Source organism: Ochlerotatus camptorhynchus, unplaced genomic scaffold (assembly GCF_037179485.1).
Source record: "Ochlerotatus camptorhynchus isolate MF236.1 unplaced genomic scaffold, CSIRO-AGI_Acam_v1.1 ptg000225l, whole genome shotgun sequence".
NCBI lineage: Eukaryota > Metazoa > Arthropoda > Insecta > Diptera > Culicidae > Ochlerotatus > Ochlerotatus camptorhynchus.
In genome coordinates, this window is record NW_027040715.1 from 750,749 (window position 1) to 773,476 (window position 22,728).

Below are 22,728 nucleotides of genomic sequence, written 5' to 3' on the forward strand. Positions count from 1 at the left end.
AATTCAAGCAGGATCTTCCGACCCGGTGGAACTCCTCATACGACATGTTGGAACGCATGTTACTTAACAAAGAAGCTGTAATTTCTACTCTGGCACTTCTGGACTCAACACGATGCACGTTGGAGAGTAATGACTGGGACATAATTCGGCAAAGCGTAAAAATTCTCGGCCTCTTTAATGAGGTTACGGTTGAGATTTCAGCGGAAAAATCAGTTTCGCTTTCTAAAAGCTTTCGGTTTCGCAGATGAGGGTAACTTCAACACGGCGTACCAAGATATTGTGGACAAAATACGGCAGAATATTGGAGCAATGGATGAAATTGAACAGGCCGAGCCACAACATTCTGTTGCTAAATCATCCATTTGGGAACAGTTCGATCACACAATCAGCAAATTGCACACAGAACAGGATCCTAAAGCTGCAAGCGTAATTGAATTGGATAAATTCTTGGCTTAGTCATATTTGCCCAGATCAGGTGATCCTCTAGTTTGGTGGGAATCTAGGAAACAGGTCTATCCGAAACTTTACTAGATAAAGGTGAAAAGACTATGTATTCCTGCGACATCGGTGCCGTGTGAACGGATCTTTTCCAAAGCAGGACAGCTAATTTGTGATAGGCGCAGTAGGCTGACGGCGAAAAATATTTCGCAAATTATGTTTGTGAATGTTAATCATTAATTGTTTTTCTTTTCTTTATTAAATAAATCTTGTATTAAAAGTAAAAAACCCTCATTTATTTCCAATAACATCTAATGCGGCATTGACACTACAGTCGGTGACACATAAAAGTTTTACAAATGAGCAAATGAACGGTTCAGGAGAACTAGCTCACTGTAATGAGCGGAACGGTTCAGAGGTGCTCACTTCAGTGAACCATTTTGCCCACCTCTAAATAAGACTACGGTTGGTAAATTATCGACAAAAAACGCCCAGTTCTATGGCAGCAACAAAGTAGATCAGCATCTGAGATTCGGTATAGACATTTTTGGCGACAATTCTTCCGGAAATTTCGAATAGTTTCAGAACCCACAAACAGCACCTCATTCCAGTTTACGAGTATGTATAATTCAGAGTCACATCGATGTAGTACACCTATATAATTCCATTTCATCGAAAAAAACACCTATCAGACATCTTAATATCACTAGTACTCCAAGCAGTGTTTCGATAAAGGTCTTATTGATGCTTCTTAAAGAAATTGTAAAATAAAAATATATTCGTATTATTTTATAATCAGAAAATTGATCATGGTTCATGTTTCTACCCCCCCAAGTTTAATGTCTAATTTGCATTTTTATTCAGGTTCAAGAATTTCTAATCTGTGCTATCTAAATTTATGTTAAAGCAGTAAAAACTAAATGTACAAAATAGGCTTGTAACGATTCGAAGAAATATCAATAACAGGATCCCTTTTGTGAGCTCATCAGTAAACATAGTGGGGGTATAATACGGCATTTTGTACAGCAACATTTATGCAATTTCTTTTGACTGGCCATTGTTTTAAGAAAAAAAAAATTAAATAATTTCACTTACCAAGAACCAACTCAATTGAACTGAAGTTAATAATAAAGGCAATTTTCTGCTCGCACCAATCAGGCTCGACACTAAATTTCTTACGTAATTTACGCTTAAATACAGTACAAAATAAATCAAACAAAACACGTTACTTAATTACGGATTGGAATACAGCCGTTTTATCGACAAATCTAGATGACGGGGGGTTTAAAAAAGTAAAAACCGAGACATCCTCATCTAGGTGGCACTTCGAGAATATATTTAGGTTTCCAGCAGTATTAGTAGTCGACTGTTTCTCTGCAATTGTGCTAGGTTAGGTATTTTGTTTTGTTTTGTTTCTTAAAGATTTCTTCTGCTGTCCACTGTGGCCAATTAACACATGATACAAACTTGCTCAAAAGTCAAGTTTCAATTAGAATCAGAATTTAATTTAACAACTAGGTATCCGGTAAGACACATATCCATTAGTTAGACGGGCACAATCCTCTTTTCTTTTCGTCAGTTGGTTGATATTCCAGGTTTTTTTTTAAGAATTAAGCTACATATATTTACAGAGTAGAAAATGGACAGGCAACAATAATAACAATAAGGTGAGTCTTTTCCCTGTGGGATATTTTAGATTTAGTTATGTGTGAAAGTATGACACTCTTAGTTCGAACACGAATTTCTACTAGTTTTTTTTTTGTAAAAAGAGCATGCCGCAATAAAATTCAGTGCATCTGTTGCCTTGAAGCATAGAAACGGTTTAGTACGTATACCAAAAAAAATGCAGCAAAAACATTTCCTCTGACGTTCAATAAGATTCAAAATATCTTTGCCTAACCTAAACTATAGGAGAGTGCATTGGATTTGCCATTATTTTTGTGTGCAGTGTTCTAAAATATTTGGTTTTTTTTCGGAAAATATTTCCTCTACACGAAACCTTTTTTTAACCTTCACAGTTGAGTTTTTGTTGGGAACTCACTTTTTTAGTGTTTCCCTTAGATGTGTTTGTTTTTTTTTTCTCTAAGTAGCTCCACAGCGCGTGCATGTACATACGTTGGACTGATGCAAAATTTGAAATTTAAGCTCCAAATTGCTAGAACGGTTCCGAATCCGGTCCTCATTAGCCTCCCAAAATTTGATCTAGTTTGGTTAGAAACTGACTGTGCACAAACCATTTGAAGTTTTTATGCGGATTCCTATGGGAAATACCATCGCCTTCTACTCTATTTCTATGTTGCTCTTGGAGAAAGGTCAATAGTTATTCCCGTAGGACATTTTCACAGCTTCAACTTTGCTGAAGACCGTCTTTTAGTCAAACAACAAATGAAATGGTTATTAATTATTTAAGAGATTGCTAATCTTATGACATGATCAAGCAGCTGCTTTGTGGACAACACTGTATTCTGCAGTGTGACATAGAAGTCATGATTTTGTGCTCTATTTCAAGCACCAGAAACACAGTTGATTCGGCACAGCTATTTTGAGTGTGTGATAAATATGGCGAAGAAAGCTATGGGCCTGCCTTAGCTCAGTCGGTAAAAGCGCAGCTACAAAGTAAGACCATGCTGGAGGTGGCTGGGTTCGAATCCCGATGAATTTTTCGGGTTGGAAAATTTCTCAACTTCCCTGGGCCAAAATTAATGCAAAAATGGTACAGGCATCGAAAGCTCTCAATTAATAACTGTGTGGAAATGCATCCAGAACACTAAGTTGAGAGCACGCAATAAGCTAGTATGCGATAAACAATAAGCTTGAAATACGAAAAAGATGTTAGAAAGATAAACGTGTGTTTTCCCTTAATAATACCCAAATAAATTTCAAATGGTTTGTGCACAGTCAGTGTTTAACTAAATGAGTTTGAAATTTTGAGAGGATGATCAGAACAGTTTGAGAACTGTGGAGCGATTATTTGAAATATTGCATCAGTCTATCGTACGCGTTTGCAATTAGGGATGTGTTTGCGTTGTCCTATATTTCAATTGATTAAATGGGTTCACCGTAGTATTGGGCGACAAGATCCTCGATATTTTCGATTAATTGCACAAATGTGGGCCGTTGGTGCGAGTCCAGATTGAAGCACGGCGCCATCAGCTGCTTCTGTACGTCCAGGTCGACTTCGTCGAGTTGCAGTCTGAAACGGAGATAGGGGACGATAGGCGATTAGGAACAGAAATAGGCGAGCCTTCTTAACAAATTGTAGGCGATTACCTGAGATTTTTGTTTATGATCAAGTCATACAGGTGTTCAGCTTGTTTGATCTCCACATTCGGGTAGGGCGTCTCACCGTACGTGAACATTTCGAACAGCGTCACGCCGAACGACCAGACATCCGATTGGAACGAATACTTTTGCGTGATCAACGTCTCCGGGGCGTACCACTTGATAGGCAGATCTCGATTACTCTGCGCTATGTAGTAGTTGCTTCCGTCGGTCACCTGTGCCAGTCCAAAGTCGGAGATCTTCACACAATCCATGCTCTTCACCAGAATATTTCGCGCCGCCAAGTCCCGATGGATGATTTTCCTCTCGAACAGATGATTCATGCCCTGAAAGCATCACAATATCAGCTTCATCAAAATTAAAAACAAAAATCAATGACCTACATCGGCAATGTCCTTGGCAAATCGCAACAGGATGGATTTGTTCAAAGCGTACCGATCGTAGCTCAGAAAGTCCAGCAGCGACCCTTTCTCCATGAACTCCATAATCACCACCAACTTGTCTATCTCGTCGATAAAGTCGATCAGCTTGACAATGTTTCGGTGGTTCAGCTTTTTCATGATGGAAACCTCCCGCTTGAAGTCCGTCACTGCCTTTTCCACGTCCGTCGGGCTGTTGATCGTCTTGAGGGCCACCTCCTTCGAGTACTTACCGTCATCGATGCACCCGCGATAGACCTTACCGTAGTGTCCTTGGCCCAGCTCTCCCTGGAATATCACCTTGGAGCCGTTGGCCAGCTCGATAAAGTCCGGACAATCGTACATGAACTTTTTGGCCTGTATCTGACCCCAACCGCTGTACGAACCGACACTGTACTGACTAGAACCGCCATTCGAGATGAGCGGTTGAGAGCTGCACTCACTCGAAGCGTTACTACCGGCGTCACCATCGCTACCGTTACTCACGTACGAAGAATTCGACACGTCCGTTCGAGAATTAAGGAAGGTTGAATCTAGCGATTGCGGAAGAAAAGCACGGACCGTTAAGCAGAATGTTATACACTTCATCGCAAAAATCTAACCTGTATTTATAGAATTAATACTATGATGCGAGTAAGAGCCATTGGCTGAATTCGTTGTTCCGTTACCAATAGTGGATACTTCACAGTAGACCTTCTTTTGTTCTGAAAATGGAAAATCACAGTGAGAAGATTGATCTTTACCTGTCAATCAAAACAGCTTCACATACTCGCTTGCACCAGTTTCGAAATGATCATTTGCGGAGCGAACCGCTTGTCCGGATCCACCATCCAACCGTAGTACATGCACTGGTAGATCTCCTTGACGAGTTCGCATTCCGGTGGTGCCTTCAACCGCCGACCAGAAGAAATGAATTCCTTTACATTCCTGGCCAATAACCGTTTGCCGCGGCTGAAGATCTCCCACAAGGTCGTCGAGCAGGCCCAAATGTCCGCTTTCAGATCACGTTTCAACAATTGCACCTCGTGTTGCCCCAGCTCGTGGTACTCCACCGGTATCCAGAACAGGTCTCTCTCTGTATACTGCTGTTGCTGGCGGAGTCCCGGATCTCCCAGCTTGGCTATCAGGCGGTTTTCATTCCGATCGTACGAAGTCACCAACATCGATGAGCACCGTATGCGACCGTGAACGAGGCCCTTTTCCTGCAGGTAATAGAGAGCACAAGCCAACGAATGGGCAGCATCAACCAGCGACGTGAACGCAACTTGTGGATGCCGTCGTAGGAACTCGTCCAGCGGTCCGTCTCGCGAACTTTCCATCACCATCGAGATCGGCTTGAACAGAGTCACGCCGTACAGTTTGATGATGTCTCTACAGTCAATGCTTGCCCAGAAGTCGGTCAACTGGAGAAAGTCCTGCTCGGAAGAATAATGGTTTCAAAAATTAGAGTTACACAATTAGTCCTTAGAAACTTACGCTCAAAAATTCATCCTTTTTATTGTTTTTCAACAACCGTAGCGTCACCTCCATTTTGGTATTATTCGGCAGCAACAGTTCAGCTCTGGTTCTCTCGAAGAATCCATCGCCTTCGTTCTTCAACGCATCTACGAAAATCGACAAAAAGCAATATTTCCATCAAATCCAATAAACCGATGAGCGATTGCGCGATCCCACTCACTTCTGTTGATCACCAGCTCCTTGGCCGCATTCACGATCTGCGGTCGCGCCTGTTGCATCTCGCCGGCTTCCGTCAGCAGCCGCTTGGAGATCATATCGTTCTGGGGCATGCACAGCAGTAGGTTCGGTGCTTTGTCGTATTCCGTTGGCGAGAGTCGATAGGGGTTGGGATGCAAACTTCGCAGCGCTTCGACCAGCTCGTCGTAGATGGTTTCCTTACCGGGGCCTCGCTCCACATGCCACCGATTTGCCGAGTAGGTGAGCTTATAAGTTTTCATTTGGTGTCTGCCGGGGTGATAAAATTACGTCAGATGAGAACATAAAACGAAATCGATAAAGATCGCCGGGCATGATGACTATCGCTTGGCAACACCGATGGTGGAGCCGTCGATCGATCGTCACCAGAGCTGGGTGTCGGGTACTTACTCGCGTTCCAGAATGTCGACGTAGTACGTGTCGTATGTTTTATCGCATTGACGTACGATGTTTGCACCGACGCTGCTATTCTTCTCCGCTATTTTACGGTAGGAGAACTTTCCTCTGAAAGCACATACAAGGGGTGAAGTCATAAATTTTGATTTACGATTTGGTTGAAAACTATGCATTGTATCGTCAATAGGTAGTTACTACGGTAGGAACGGTTTATGAATGGAGTGCAACGTCACGCAATTAATCCCCCTCTGACAGAGAGAGAGAGAGAGGAGAGAGAGCGAAGAGATTTAACTTAACAAAATGCCCCTCAGCTCAGGAACTTCCAAAGTCACACATTGTACGTGGTAGCCTGGTCGTACCGCTCACGTCGCGATCCCAAAGACTTCCGCCCAATATCCTCAACATGCTGCGTCAGCAAGGTGCTGGAAAGGATGGTCAACCAAAGACTGGTGCTCTATCATAGTCAGCACGATTTCCGCCCCGGACATGGAACTGGTACCTACTTCGCCACTCTGAACCAGGTTCTACGAGACGCTAACCAACATGTTAAGCTAGCCACATAAGACATTGCAAAGGCGAATCCTCCACTTTCTGAAGAACATCCTTCGGCCCCGCATATTCCAGGTGTGCATCGGTAACCACCGTTCAAGAAGCTTCCCTGAAGAGACTGGCGTCCCGCATTGATCAGTAATAACAATTACCCTCTTCTTGGTGTGGATGAACGGAGTTTTCCAAAGCCTTTCAAAGGGGATTTTCATTTTTCATCTTCCAGAGAAAAAAAAGTACCCTAAATTTAAGTTCTTTTTACTTAATGTTGGGTAATTTAGAGTTTTGCATCCCACTCTCACTTTTTGTTGTTGTCAAAAACGGAACGAGAGATTCGACTTTCTCATGACTATCGTTCAATAAGCTATTAGTGAGTATATGAGATATTCTCTAATTTGAGTCAATTGAACTTAATTTTGGGTAGAAAATACTCATGAGTAAGTCATTATTTTTGCCGTAGTCAAATGTAAACTACTATAAGCGGTTTACTCAAAATTAGCTTATTGAACGGAACATGGGAGATGAGTGAAAAGAACTTAAATTTGGGTAATTTTTCGGTTCCGTAGTACGCCGACGACCAGAGTGCTGCGTGCTGTCAACACTGTCAATTGACGTAAGATATTGATCTACACGGTAAAAAGTTATCACATCTACCCTAATAAAAAATAACCATAAACGAACGATAACCCAAATCATTGAACTATTCCACAAATGGTTTGGATGATACCCAGAACACGTCGTTAAGCAAATTAACCATACAATTTTTATTAGGGTAATCCAAATGCTCTTGCACTTGACTCAGTCTGTTGTGCGGCACTACCAATCGAAGTGATTTAACATTGATTTTCAAGTTATTTGCGTTTTGAAACAAAGTGATTTGTCGTTGAAAAATATGTACTATATAACATCTTTAAATCTTCTTCTTCTGCTTCTTTCCTTTATTTAACATCGGTCTCTGTTCCGCAATTTAGTGCCAATCACCGACGGACATCGATTGCCATCCATTGACGGCAACCGAATGTGCAGGAAGGCAGCTTTCACACCTGCCGTAGGATATCGCACCCATTCACAACACACATGGGCCGGGACCAACGGCTTTACTTCCCTTCCGAAGGAAGACGTGACCAGAGATTTTTATGCATAAGAAAAATCCCACCGACCTCGGCTGGGATTGAACCCAGACCCATCGGGGTGTTAGAAAGCAGTCACGGTTACCACTACACTACCGGCGCCGGCTTTTTTTAAATAAAAATGATTATCATTTGAATCGGCACCCCGGTTTAATAAATTTATTTTGATTAGTTCAGGCGTAACATTTGATAACGGCACAAAAGCTTTTGTAAACAAAAGTTGTAAGGCTCCTTACACGCGAACCGAAGAACGCCCACGTAAACCAACAACATCATCGAGTGGGAAACATTTTCCCCTTTTCGATAATTGTATTGCTTTACGTGGGCGTACTTTGGTTCGCGTGTAAAGAGCCTTACTACTTTTGTTTACAAAAGCTTTTGTGCCGTTATCAAATGTTATGCCTGAGTTTTGCTTTACAATTGGGTAGAGGAGAATTTTCCCTACCTGTTCATTATGTTGGTTTGCCTTTGCGGACTTCGGTTCGCGAGAAAATGGCCTTACAAGTTTTGTTTACAAAATGGAGTTAAAGCCATTTCAATTGTTGGTCTTGAAATGTCAAAACGCACATGACAAACATTACTCGCGAAGATGGCAAGTCAACAACAAATGCGCGAGAGAAGCGATAATTCTCCATCTCCACACTAAAACATAATTTGCGTTCTAGAGCGTGAGTAATACGAAATTGTTGCTGTAGTCAATAATAGTGTAGCATTGAGATAATTTCGATTACAATACAGTGTCAAACTTATCGAATTCCAGGTGGCTAGTCAAACTCAGATCTTCGACGACCATTACAACGAGGTGAAGAAGAACTGCCAAACGAGAATCGATTTACTAAGAACCCTGGCCAGGAGACACCTAACAAGTAGCCGCTTCGGCCGGATGCGTGTGGCCAAAGCGGTGGTCGATTCAAGGCTAACATACGGCATCGAACTGACTTGTCTGGTAGGTGATCGGATGATTTACAAACTGGCGTCAGTATACCATCAGGCCTTCACCCTGCCACCCCCGGGCTGACTGCCCTTTGATAAGTTCATCGTTGTAACCACATGCAAGAGAGCTGTTGACTTCGCAAAAAACTACTGAGACAGATGACGGAGGCTCTCTCCTCGTAGAGGCGGACAGACTCCTGAAGAACTCCACCGACCAGGAGCTCCTCCCTTTAGCCAGGATCCACTGGTTGGAACCTGCACGGAATATCTACCAATTTGTCGATCAAGAACAAGTTCCGCGTGGGAACAAACTCCACCGCACTTGTGAGATTAGTCATCGAAAGACAGCAAACCAAATATAAAAAAAAACCACCAGATAAGATGCACGCCACACTCAGCACATCCCACCGACTCCAGGATCCCTGCAGTATATTATCTGCAGAAGCAGCCGCTACCCGAGCAAAGTCGGTTAACAAAATGAAAGCAATTCGATATTAAAGTGTACAGTTCCTATCATAATGAAAACTCATTTTGATTTCAAATGTTGCGACATAAGTCTGATATCATATTGTGCTTTCATTATGCAGTCAAGACTTTTTAAATAAAAGCAACTTAACTTGAAGTTCTGCTGTTTACGTCTTGTTTAAAATTTAATTGAAATTCATCTGTCGTTGAACTAATGATTATTGTTTATTTGATTTGTTTAACACATTTTAGGTCATTCGTGACTTGCCCGGGGTGAGATTAGAGCCCAAGTCTTTCAGCTTGAGAAACATGAATGGTAACCATTTACTCCAGGTCCGTATTCAGTTGAACATTATGAATGCAAAATCAGTAATCAAATTGATTTCATTGAAAGCAGGGTTAGTTTTCCGTTTGCTTCAACAGTGTAAAATTTTGCTCTCATTTTTGCTGTGTTAACCGTTAAGTCAACCAAAATTAGATCAACTGGAGTATTCAAAATAAGTTACATCATAACAGCAAATTTTGATTTCAATTTGATCTTCAGCTTTGCTCGGGTATCCTCGCAGCTGTCACGGCTCCCGCCATTAAACCTATTGCCATCTTCTCCGATTCCGCCACCGCACTCCGTTCCGCCATGGCCGTCGCTCCCAACGAAACTACCTTTGTTTGGATCCCTGGGCACTGTAGAGTGAGAGGAAATGAGGAGGCTGCCCGAGCAAAGTCAGTTAACAAAATGCAAGCAAATCGATATTAAAGTTTGCAGTTCCTATCATTCAACAGTGTAAAATGTTGCTCTCATTTTTGCTGTGTTAACCGTTAAGTTAACCAAAATGAAATCAAATGGAGTATTCAAAATAAGTTACATCATACCAGCAAATTCTGATTTCAATTTGTTCTCTAACTTTGCTCGGGTGACCACCTCGCGGCTTCAGAAAAAACAGTCCAGTTTTAACACCACGAAGATCCCTGCCGAGGACCTAAAACAATGGTTTTTTATGACAATGTGGAACTGCTGCACCACGGAATGGTTTCAATCTAGCGATCCATTTATCCCGAAAATAAAAGGGAGCACCCGGAGATGGGACGACCCTTCACAGCATCGATATCAGGTTGTCCTAGCTCGGTTACGAACCTGACATACTAAAACCTCTCACAACAAGGGAGGTGGTGGTCCAGTATCGCTACGCTCTTCGGATTCCTGCGGGAGGCAGGACTGCTTAATTTAATCTGACTCAACGAACGACAAACCAGGATGAACCTCAACACCCTAACCACAGACAAACAGACATAACACTCATCATCCCATACTTCGCAAATAAGGTTTTAGTTGGGAATGTGCTTGCATTTGTCATGATGGCGCAAATGAAGCGTTAAGCAAGCCACTACATTTCGAACTTATCAGTAATTCCAGTTCTTTTTCAGGTTAATTTAGTATATGTCAGCTCTTGATAATGATAACACAGAGAACACAACAATCAATTCAAACCTAACGATTTCAAATTGGCTCACTACTTGACTAGCCTACTGGTTCCCAGCAATTCGATTAACGTACCCCATTCTAGTATAGATTCCAGTACTACACCATGTTATTTTTGATTCGCTATGAAAGTTTGACAGATAATATGAGGGGTTCGTGGATTTTCCAATGTTTCGAGGGGTGCATCGATTAGTTTGGGACCGAAGATAGTACCAGAGCTGAGCCAAAAAGTTGAGCACGTTTCTTCTGGTCTTAGAGTTACCTCTATGGAGAACAGTCGTCCAAGTTCGATCAGAAACTTGTGTAAAGTTAAGCAGAAACGTCGCCGTTACGTAGCGCTAGCATCTCCTGATTTCCTCTATAAAGTTATCACTTTCGACCAATTTGGCGCTAGTATCGATAAATTATCTGTTGAAAATTGCCACTTGGCGCTACCAGCACTTAGTGTCTAGTGTAAGTTTTGCAACGCCAGCGCCATCATGTTGTCAACGAGGGTTTTTAAGTGGGGAAGTCGCCGTTAGTGGCCCTTAAGTTGAATAGGAATCTTTACACAAGTTTTTAGAGAAATTTTGTTCGAGCCTCAACGTCTGTTCTCTGTGATGATAAGGGGACCAAGGCATCCCACTGGAGACATATACAGTAATGACTCGATTTTGCCAGCATTTGAAAACATTTTCTAATGTTCTACGAAACCCATGCGCTTTTTCAGTGGCCTTATTGAACCAAAGTGTACCTTAAACACCCATCTCGACTTTATGAAATTAGTCTAATGCGCTGAGAGGTTGACAAAATCGGGTCATTACTGTACCACATACTAATATGACTAATACCTTAGAGAAATAATTATAATAGAGAGCTCATTTCGAAGGGAACTTCGTATCACTGAAACAACGCCTCTTTCAATTATGACAGCCAACGGGTGAACTAATTCACAGCAAGCGTGCGCATTTTACATGTACGATGAACTGTCAGCTGTCAACTTACCAAACAAGTAGTTATGTTTGATATATTTAAAAACACTCCGGCTAAAATGGTCGACAAAAGGTGTGAAGTACGCGAATGTAAAAGTGTTTCATCGGGACCATGCTCGAAATCTTTTTTTCAAAATATTATAGAAAAACAGGTACACTTTGGTTTCGTTTACAGAATCCGCAGCATGTAAGATTTGGATGCATGGAAATCATTTTGTAGCGTACAACAGTTTTCTTCCGAAAGCTACATATGTTCTGATCATTTCTGCGATGAGGATTTTGCAAATGTTCTTAATAAGAGCCAAGGGTATTAAGTTGGAAACGCTATGAAACGATTAAAACAAAGAATATATGTCCTAAAAATAGTCTCTTTTAGACTCCGAACAACAGAAATTCCTTCATATCCATTTAGAAATGCTTCTAATGCAGGAATAGAAGGCACGATTCTTGATATGGACACTCGTGAAGTTCCTGATATCGGTGGAGAAAATTTAGAGATCACCGGAGAAGTTGTAATCGCAGAAACAACATGTGACCCTGAGATTCCTCTTCAGGAGCGCAGAATCAACCAGAATAAAACAATGAACAGCATTGAGCACGATCATACTTATCTGGCAGACCCTGCGAGTCACGTACTTATGGCGGAAAAAAAAATGTGGAATTGGAAGAGCATAATCTCAAGTTGAAGCAAGAATTGATTAAGACTGACAAAGACAAAGCATTGCAAAACCAGAACCATAGTAACCCACCTTCGCGAGGAGCCTAAAAAGCTTAAGAAGATTACTGGATGCTCATCCATACTCTAAGCGATCCTATTTTGGTAGAACTACAAAAGAACAAAGAGAAAAAGTGTCGAGGAGCTGAGGTTGTTTTTATTATTGTGGTGACGTGATAGCTAGACTGATTTTATAATAGGTCCTATCTCAATTTTTCGATCAAAGAATCGATTGAATTTATTCGGTTTCTACCACAACCGCGATGGATTTTCAATATTGACTCACGCAATCACGCTCAAACCTTGATTGCAAATCCATCGCTCAGATCGAGGTAGAATGCGAATAAAGTTAATCGATTATTCGATCGACAAATGAAGATAGGACCTATTCTAAAACCAATCGAGTTTAACTTCCAGCTGATCAAGTTGTCATCTCGGTTTTCATTGTCAAAGAAAATGCGTCGGTAATTAATAATGCGTGCGCACGGTACGAACACAAAATGCACAGGGTAGGAACAAAAAGCTTCACCCGTTTATCAATAGATTGCGCACATGACAGTGTTGAAATTATTTTGTTCGGGAAATGACTAAGTGAGCTCTCTATTATAATTATTTCTCTAAGCTAATACAGCAAAAAAACATGTTTCCAGAAAAAAATATCACACTTTACAATTAAAACAAATCCCTAAAAAAGACCGAGCTTCTGTGAATTTTTCCTACCGATCTGCAAAATTCAATCAATTCTATAGATCTACGGAAAATTTCGTAGAACCGACATCACTGATTTCCATCAGTTTTGTTTTTATTCGATGACAGAACGAGGGAAAAGCAACTAGTGAAAAATTGCATGAACGAGTGATGCTCCGATTGCTAAATAATGCTTCGGAATGTGCATGATAGAGGGTGCTAGCATAGAGGTAACTCTAAGACTAGAAGGTTCCGAAGAAACGTGCTCAACTTTTAGGCTCAGCTCTGGTACTATCTTCGGTCCCAAGCTAATCGATGCACCCCTCGAAACATAAACAAACATAGTGTAGTACTAGACTTTCGACTAGAATAGGGTACGTTAGTCGATTTGCTTGGGACCAATAGGTTATTCAAGTAGTGAGCCAATTAAAAATCGTTAGTTTCCACCGGTTGGTGCTAGTGTACATGCAAAATACGCATGACGATATTTTTTGAAGAATTTTCTTCTAAGAGATATGTCTGTTTATCTGTGCCCTAACTCTACCCCGATAACGCACACTGACCCGGAAACGGAAGAACGACTACACCCAATTTACGCACAGCAAAACCACTGTTAAGCTCAACGGCTATGGAACAGGACCTACGGCATCGACTTAGGATCAAGATAAGTATCGACAGAACTAATTGACCAAGCAGTTTTGGTGTGACTTTCTACCAGCGATTCCACAAAACTGGACCAACTAACTTCTATTTTTTTATGAAACGCATAAATGATGGCTACTTTTCTCGTGGTTCACAAGGTGCAGTGTGAGGGGGGCCTCCCTTAGCTCAGTCAGTAAAAGGCACAGCTACAAAGCAAGACCATGCTGGAGGTGGCTGGGTTCGATTCCCGGTCCAGTCTAGGAATTTTTCGGGTTGGAAAATTTCTCGACTTCCCTGGGCATAGAGTATGATCAACAATCAATACGAAACTAACGATTTTAAATTGGCTCACCACTTTAGTAGCCTATTGGTTCCAAGCAAACGATTAACGTACTCTATTCTAGTTGAAATTCTATTACTACACTATGTTTGTTTTGATTCGCTATGAAAGTTTGTCAGATAGCATCAGGGGTGTGTGGATTCATGCAGAACATGCAGGGGTGAGTGAAATAGCTTGGGACTGCTTGGGACCGTTGTTCTGGTACTGAGTGAGCCAAAAATAATAATGATTTTCTTCGGGACCCAGTGGTCTTAGAGTTACCTCTATGGTATGATTGTACCTGCCACACAATTATACTAATGCAAAAATGGTACAGGCATCGAAAGCTCTCAATTCATAACTGTGGAAGTGCATCTAGAACACTAAGTTGAGAGCACGCAATAAGCTAATAATGCCATACGCAATAAGCTTGAAATGCGAAGAAGAAGAAGAAGAAGTGTGAGATTTTAATATAAGTGTGTTCAGTTAAAGGTTATATATGTAGGATATCTGGAATATACTGATATCAAAAAATCATACAAGCGTTCAATCATTATAACTCTTTTTTTTTAAGTGACAGTTATTCCGAATCACCCTGTATAGCCAGCCGAGTAAAGATTGTACTCGAAACAAATGAAACACTTTCTATTGTGTATAGCTTTTTATTACATGGGTCAAATTTGATGAAATTTTGAGTACATCTAGTTTAGAGTGTAATGTTTACATGTGCAAAATCTCGTCACAATCGTCAATCAAACGACTCAGCGGCGAGCTGGCAGCGGAAAATAAACGAAGACGACCGACCCCGTGAACGCAAGAAAGGTGAGGGATTACATTACGTAATCCGAACCTTTCGATTCGGGACGTGCCCAAGAAGGTCAATTCTTCTTCGTCCAGCAGACAATGAAGCGGGCATGACTTCATGTCTTCAAGGCAGGGCTATGCATTTTCGACACAAAGAAAAGAAAATGAACCCCAGGCAGAATCGCTTCATTTCGAGCAATATCATTTTCGTGTAAGTCATTGTGTTTCTTGCTATCGAGTCCCGATGAACATTCCTCCTTTCAAACATTACTTGAATATCGCTTGTTTCGTTCGTCAAGTGCTTCAGTTCTTTTCATTTGAAGCAAAGACTTGTTTCAATTGATGCAATTAATGACTCGAAAACTGCTTCCTTTGTTTTTTTTTTCAATTTCACATCAGTTCGGGCTCATTCGACTTGTCACTCATCGTGTCGTCAAGCATCAAAATATAATATCCGCACAATAGCGGTTGCCGATAGGGATGGCATCCGGATTATATGTAGTAATAATAGATTATTTAATACTAAACGAAAATTAAATAGACGAGGTCATTCTGGAGTCCAAGATGGTGGCCATCGGTGTCAGGAAAAGTCTCAAATACCCTACAATATGGGTATTTTAGGAACGGGGATGGCGCGTAGATGTTGAAAATCGATACTCGACGCTATTTTGGAATTCAAGATAGAGGTCATTGGTTTTCTGAAGTGTCAAATACCCTAGGAGATGTCAAAAATCGATATCCGACGTGTAACCGCCGGTTCCAAATATTTTACTTGTTTTTTTTTTCCCTTTGGTTTGTTTTTTTCCGTCGATCTTGTTTTCCGTGCTGAGCACCAATGCTACCGACGTGCCAGGAAGGCAGCTCCCACACCTGGACCCTACCTATCGACCCATCAACTCATGAACCTGGGACCAACGGCTTTACTTCCCATCCGAAGGAAGGCGTGATCAGAGATGTTATGCCTCAGAACATCCCGGCGGCGCCGACTGGGATTGAACCCAGGCCTGCTGGGGTGATAGGTAATCACGCTTACCACTACACCACCGGCGCCGTTAATATTTTACTTGTTGGCTCCACCACAAGTTCAACTACCCTTCCTATAATGCACCCTTTGTCATTTTTCCATATTTTTTTGAAAAAAAAATCGGCGGAAAAAGTTTGGCCCTTCTCAAATGTAAGTCTAGATAAATTTTGCAAAAACTGAGTATGCAAAAGTGCTTATTTAGTCAAAGTCTACACATCCAGAGAATTTCATTGAAATTTGAGAGGGCGTTGCCAGCTTCGATTCGATTTGGCGCGAAATGCGTCCAAAGCTCGAATGCACGTCTGGTCCGTGGAAGGATAGGCATGCCTCAGAGGAAATTCCTAGACCGGACCGAGAATCGAACCCAGCCACCTCCTTCATGGTCTTGCTATGTTGCTGCACCTTTACCGGCTGAGGTATGCGAGGGGGACGACTCTATCTACGATGCAGAAAAGATTGTGTTTTGCTGTGGCTAGCTGCGCGCACGCTGAGTAGATAGAAAGAAGATTGATGACGATTCTGAAGATTTCCTGCAAAAAGATGATGCTCGATGCAAGTAGATGCGACAAATAAAAGAAGATTTTTCAAAGATTGATTCGCTAGTGTGAGATTTGTTGAGCATCTTAACTTGAGATTTAGATGTGTCGCCCCCCTCGGAGGTATGGGATGTCCCAAAATAATATGTTTTTTTTTTTTTGATAATAATCAAAATTTTAAAGATATAAATACTAATCACACTGGAACAGTGCACAGTGGTACAGAATGCAGATTTAGGTGGAATGATATGTAAAAATAAATGAAATATATGAAATTTATCATGAAAGTCATCTTCTAGAGACTTTTAAAACTCTTTAAGACGAATGTTTTATAGCTGGATTTTTTGCCTGTATCTCTTCTAATAAAAAAGATATACTCAAATATAGTAAAAAATATGAATAAATTCAAATTGATTTTATACGAGTTTAAAAAATAACATACCTCCAATTTTGTCATATTATTGAGAATAACATACGCCCCTTCAAATGCCGCAAAAAAACTTTTTTTTTGTTTGCCCCAACCAGAGATATTAACATTTGAAAAGTGCATATTTTTAGTATAAAAACGTCAATAACTCTTGATCGGCGAAAGATATTGACAAGATTTGTGCAGCAAAAATTTGCGCCTTCTTAAGATCTAAAAGTTATCTGAAGACTCCTTTGCTGAGAAATTCGAAATAAGAAAAATAGAGCAAAAAACCTGTTTTTTTAAGAGCCACCCTAACTCAATTCAAGAAAATAGCTCTAAATCGGCGAATTTAAGAGATACAAAAAAGTTTCTTTGAACAAAGTTGCTTGAAATTAGCTCAGCTATAACTTTGCCGAAGAATGTATACCTTAATTTATTCAAACAAAAAAGTTAGATTTTTTATTTTAATGATAATAGGAACCACCCTAGAATTCATTGTGATAAAAATGAGGGCCTAACTATAAGGAACAACTTTGTAGAAGAGACTTTTAGTCTAAAGTTTCAATTTCAGGCTCAAAACATATCATTCCACCTAAATCTGCATTCTGGACCACTGTGCAGTGGCACTCACGAGTGGCTTGGCGAGTGAGTGAGCCTGTTCCACTTTCATGATTCGCTGCATGAGAGTTTGACAGTCGAGCAGTTGAACAGGAAAAATAATCTGTCACCTTGTCCCAGAAGCTCACCCACAGGTAGCGCACAAGTGTAAAAAGGGTATGCAAGCCTATTATGAGCCCAAATGTCAGACTTCGGCATTTTATTATATTTGTTTGGCTCAGTTTTAGGAGATTAATTTCAATATAAGCTCGGCAATTTAGTGAAATCAGATCTTTATACTTCATACCGATTACAAAATTATCAATATTGATGTATATTTGACTGTATTTCCACTTTTCTTTAGTTCACCAGAAGCCGTCATCTTCGATTTCAAAAGAGCGTAGGATATCGATTTTCATCCTCTAGACATCATCCCGATTCTAAAAATACCTTAATTGATACCATCCGACAATGATAAATTTGACATCCACGTGCAGCACAGATCTTCATATGCGCATACGCTTAAATGAACTGAATGAACAATCAACAAAGGCATAAAAACTGCGTGAATTTGGATCGAACAGCTTGGCTTCAATGCAAAAGTAAGTTCATTAGACAATGAAAGAAGAAATGAACACGAGTCAAGCCAAAACAAACAGCATGAAAACTGATCGAAAGTGGTTATGTTGATGTTGACGGGGATCTGCTCGAAGAGAAGACAGAATGACTTTCGATTGAAAGTGATGGTTTACAGCTTCTTCATCGTCACTTGACAATTTTCGATTGAAAGTGACTTTGTGGGGCCCTGCTTCAAGGTAAGGAAGACACCTAACTGAACCGATAAACAGAATACGATGGCTAAATCCCGCGCCAGGAAGCTGTGGTGGTAGGTGCAGCTGAAATACATAGTAATGGACGACGAGACGTACATTAAAGCGGACGCCAAGCAGAACTTCGCCAAATAGAAAAATTCTGGGCGATTATGAAGGGCAAGCTCCGGAAAATAGGGAAGGTCTTCAAAAACGACAAGGATTTTAAGAAAGAGTGGATGAAAGTGTTGCATAGGATTTAATGGATAGCGTTAAAACCAAGGTACGGGCATTTAGCCTAGGAGAGGAGGTTGAATAAACCAACTTTGCAAAAACATAGCTAATAGAGGGAGGAGGGGCATAGTGAACAGGTGCGGCATAGTGAGCATCCCGCAGTTTGGCTCTGGATCACCAGCTGCATGACGCAATTCAACTGGTAGTAGGTTCAATATCATTATGATATTGATCCTACCACCAACCAATTTGTTCCGAACGGCCGGAAGTCCAAGCTGGTGCACGGGATGCTCACTATGCCCCTCTTACCCCTAGGTGTTTGTTTATTCCCTGAGAGTTTTTTGCATTTTTTTTTCGAGTACACTAGAAAGTCGTTGAAGCTGGAATGGTGCAACAAGCGGGACACGTTATGAAAATGGCGGACAATAATATTAAAAAAGGTGGCATTCCCAACAAACAATCTGAAGTCACAAATAAGCATACACATTGAATAAATGCTGTATAACAGTGTACAATGCTGAATAAAACAGGATGTCGAATTATGTGCTTAAAAAAGCTCATTGAGATCGATAGATGCGGTTTTATACCGCCGTTTACTCTGATATGATTAATTTCCTTATTAAAAGCTTTATAAACGTTGACTGTCTTCCTTATTCAATGCCAGAAGTTTGATCTAATAACAAACTGAATAAGTGTTATTTGCACATACATTGTCGCTTTTATTCGACTGTTTTCAAATGATTGAATAAAATGCTTTATTAAACGTCTTATAAATGTTTTCTAGCTCCATTATTAGATTTCATTGCATTGCTTTACAAACGACGTAAAGGGTGATACGGTCAAAATTTGGTCAATATCAACTTGACGTATTTCTTTCAATTTTGCATTTAAAAAACCTGAACACCCCTCATTTTAAAGGTGTGTGTGTGTGTGTAGAATGTTGCTCCTATTTTGATTTTGGAATTCACTCTTCAGTTGTCAAAATGCCGTCCAAGCAAGAAGAGCAGCGTATCAAAATTTTGCTCGCGCATCGCGAAAATCCGAGCTACTCGCACGCAAAGTTGGCAAAATCGCTAAAAGTTGCCAAATCAACCGTTACAAATGTAATTAAAGTGTTTGGGGAACGTTTGTCGACTGCCAGGAAGTCTGGATTGGGGGGAAATCGAAAACCGGATGCCGCTGAGACGACAAAGAGAGTTGCCGGTAGTTTCAAGCGAAACCCTAACCTCTCTCTCCGAGATGCCGCAAATAAGCTGGGTGTATCGTCTACAACCGTGCATCGAGCCAAAAAACGAGCCGGACTATCGACTTACAAGAAGGTAGTGACTCCAAATCGCGATGATAAACAAAATACGACGGCCAAAGCGCGATCCCGGAGGCTGTACACGACGATGCTGACGAAGTTTGACTGCATGGTAATGGACGACGAAACCTACGTCAAAGCCGACTACAAGCAGCTTCCGGGACAGGAGTTTTATACGGCAAAAGGAAGGGGAAAGGTAGCAGATGTTTTCAAGCACATGAAACTGCCAAAGTTCGCAAAGAAATATCTGGTTTGGCAAGCCATCTGTACCTGTGGCTTGAAAAGCAGCATTTTCATAGCTTCCGGGACTGTCAACCAAGAAATTTACGTGAAAGAGTGTTTGAATAAACGTCTGCTGCCTTTCCTGAAGAAACACGGTTGTTCCGTACTGTTTTGGCCGGATTTGGCATCTTGCCATTACAGTAAAAAGGCCATGGAGTGGTACGCCGCCAACAACGTGCAGGTGGTTCCCAAGGACAAGAACCCTCCCAACACGCCAGAGCTCCGCCCAATTGAGAAATACTGGGTTATTGTCAAGCGGAACCTAAAGAAGACCAAAAAAAACTGCTAAGGGCGAGCAGCAGTTCAAGGCAAACTGGCTTTCTGCGGCGAAGAAGGTGGACAAGGTGGCTGTACAAAATCTGATGGCAGGGGTCAAGTGTAAGGTCCGGCAATTCGGATTTGGAAAAGCGGAAGCCTAACTGAATATTTTTCCTGAATTTTATACTAATTGAACTTGAAAAAGAAATTTAATTTGATTTTTTAAATAAACGATTCCACCGATTTACACGCGTTTTCCCTTGACCAAATTTTGACCGTATCACCCTTTATTAGATTCATTATTCGACAACACTGATTCAGTCTTACAACAAGGCAAAATCAGTAGAGTAGTGGCTACCGTTTCCGCTTTCCAATTAGAAGGTCGTGAGTTCAATTCCAAGCTCAACTTTTTTTTTATTTGTGTAGAACATAATTAATTTAAATAGTAATATCGATCACATGACTCACGATAATGAATGCATTGATCTAGTTTAAAATATAACCGAGCATCCTTTCTTTCGACTTGGAGATGTGAAGAGGCAACATTGGTCTCATTTAAAACAACGATGAATGAATTAATCGTTCCCACAGAGCCTTGAAGGAGCTAGAGTTGCGATCGGGAGTGCTGATAGGTATTTACATTCATGCAAGCTTTTATAAATTATTGAGTTACCCATATGATGAATTCTAGGATAGCTCAGATGACAAGGCAAGCGGCTGGTGATCGGAAGGTACATGGTTCGATTCCCATACAACGGCATGTATAAGTATTTAATAAATTTTCTAATATCTGTGTGGTGCGAGCCACGTCAGAAATATTGAAAATACAATACACTTAAAAAAGAAACACACACACACCCTTCCCTGTCCTCTTATTTTCGGGTTAATTTTCCCACAGTTGAATAATCGTTTAATAAATGTATAATAATGTCTAATTAAACGTTACTTCACATGAGAATCAAGCGTATACAGAGCTCCACTGTTTTAAGGAAGCAGTGATGTCTAATAAACGCTGAATAATCAAAAATTTTATCGTATAAACTCTGTTACAACTCATATAAGTCGAATAAAAGCTTCTCGTCATACCTTATACAACACCAGTAGTTCAATGTTGTGGTTGAATAAATTCTCCAGATTTGTGTGAACAAAGCCTGAACAGAAGTTATTATTAAAAATAGTACAAGTACTATTAAGCATGCAGTTGAATAAAATGGCCAAGAAGTCGTTTCTTCAATAGACGATTGTTTGTTGGGTTGGCCTCGAATCGAAAGATCTAGGAAGTGTGGGACGCTTGAGAAACTGGATATAAGCAGCCACGAACAGAGTTTGTTGGTGAACACTAAGGCAAAAATCTTAAGAATTCCCGTAGAGATTACTTATGAACCTGGACAATTTTGAATTCATAAGATACAATGGGCTTGAGTTATGCATTTCATACGACTAATGAACGATTATCGTGATACATGAGGTACTACCAGTAGTTCTTATACACCTTTTCTATTTCCAAAGCGTTGATAGGTGTGAGAGAAAATCACGGAGTCAATAATCTGCAATGCTCAGGATTCGGTTCCGGTCTGCTACATTTTATATAACTTTTTTTAAGTTTCTTAAACTATCTTATCAATTCTGGTTCATCCACCAAACTTATTGTTTTTTATAAGAAATCCTTTTGTCGAAATTTCATAAATAATTCTTATGGAATTCTAACGTTCCTTTGCCTCAGTGTAGCATTGTACAGTACACTGAGGCAAAAGTACGTTAGAATTCCATAAGAACCACTTATGAATTTTAGCCACATGAATTCGGTATAAATTTCAAAGCTATGCCTTATGAAAACTAATGCAAGGCTGGTAGCCACCACTGTTGTCAAAAATAGTGATTTTAATGACCATGTTGAAGAAATAAGTGACTAAATAGTGACTTAAAGTTGTAAAAATAGTGACTTAAAAGTGACCCTGAATTAGAAGTAAATTTTATTGAAAACTCTTAGGAATTTCTGAGGAGCACAACTCAAAGGAAAATTCCAAGGGCATTCTGAGGATAATTTAATAAAGTTTGTGGGAGAAAACAAATTCAGAGCATAAGTCCTTGGATTTTTTTTTAAATACTAAAAGAAGGATTATAATGAAATCTGAGAATAACTTCAGGACATCTTCAAAGGAATTCGGAGAAAAAAATTCAGGAGAGTTTGCCGAACAAATTATGAGAAGAATTCTAAGGAATTTGTGAGTAGAAATGCCAATGAACTCTTAGGCGACTTTCAATGTGAATAGAATTCCAAGGGAAGAAGTCAGATTCAAAAGAAAATCTGAAATGAATTCAATGAATATTCTGATAAT

At 40.5% G+C, this 22,728-nt stretch overlaps 1 protein-coding gene across 3 annotated transcripts in view; it reads right to left on the reverse strand.

The window, feature by feature from the left end:
* Window positions 1–1,166: 1,166 nt before the first annotated feature.
* The window catches only part of hop (tyrosine-protein kinase hopscotch), an 87,545-nt gene continuing 65,983 nt past the window's right edge, over window positions 1,167–22,728 (reverse strand). For all 3 annotated transcript variants that reach the window (XM_065225311.1, XM_065225310.1, XM_065225312.1), the window contains 8 exons: window positions 6,243–6,356; window positions 5,818–6,101; window positions 5,616–5,743; window positions 4,909–5,554; window positions 4,742–4,843; window positions 4,104–4,672; window positions 3,709–4,046; window positions 1,167–3,631 (listed from right to left, as the gene is read on the reverse strand). In XM_065225311.1, coding sequence (XP_065081383.1) covers window positions 3,484–3,631; window positions 3,709–4,046; window positions 4,104–4,672; window positions 4,742–4,843; window positions 4,909–5,554; window positions 5,616–5,743; window positions 5,818–6,101; window positions 6,243–6,356 — 2,329 coding nt within the window. In that variant the 3' untranslated portion in view covers window positions 1,167–3,483. The remainder of the gene's footprint in view (window positions 3,632–3,708; window positions 4,047–4,103; window positions 4,673–4,741; window positions 4,844–4,908; window positions 5,555–5,615; window positions 5,744–5,817; window positions 6,102–6,242; window positions 6,357–22,728) is intronic.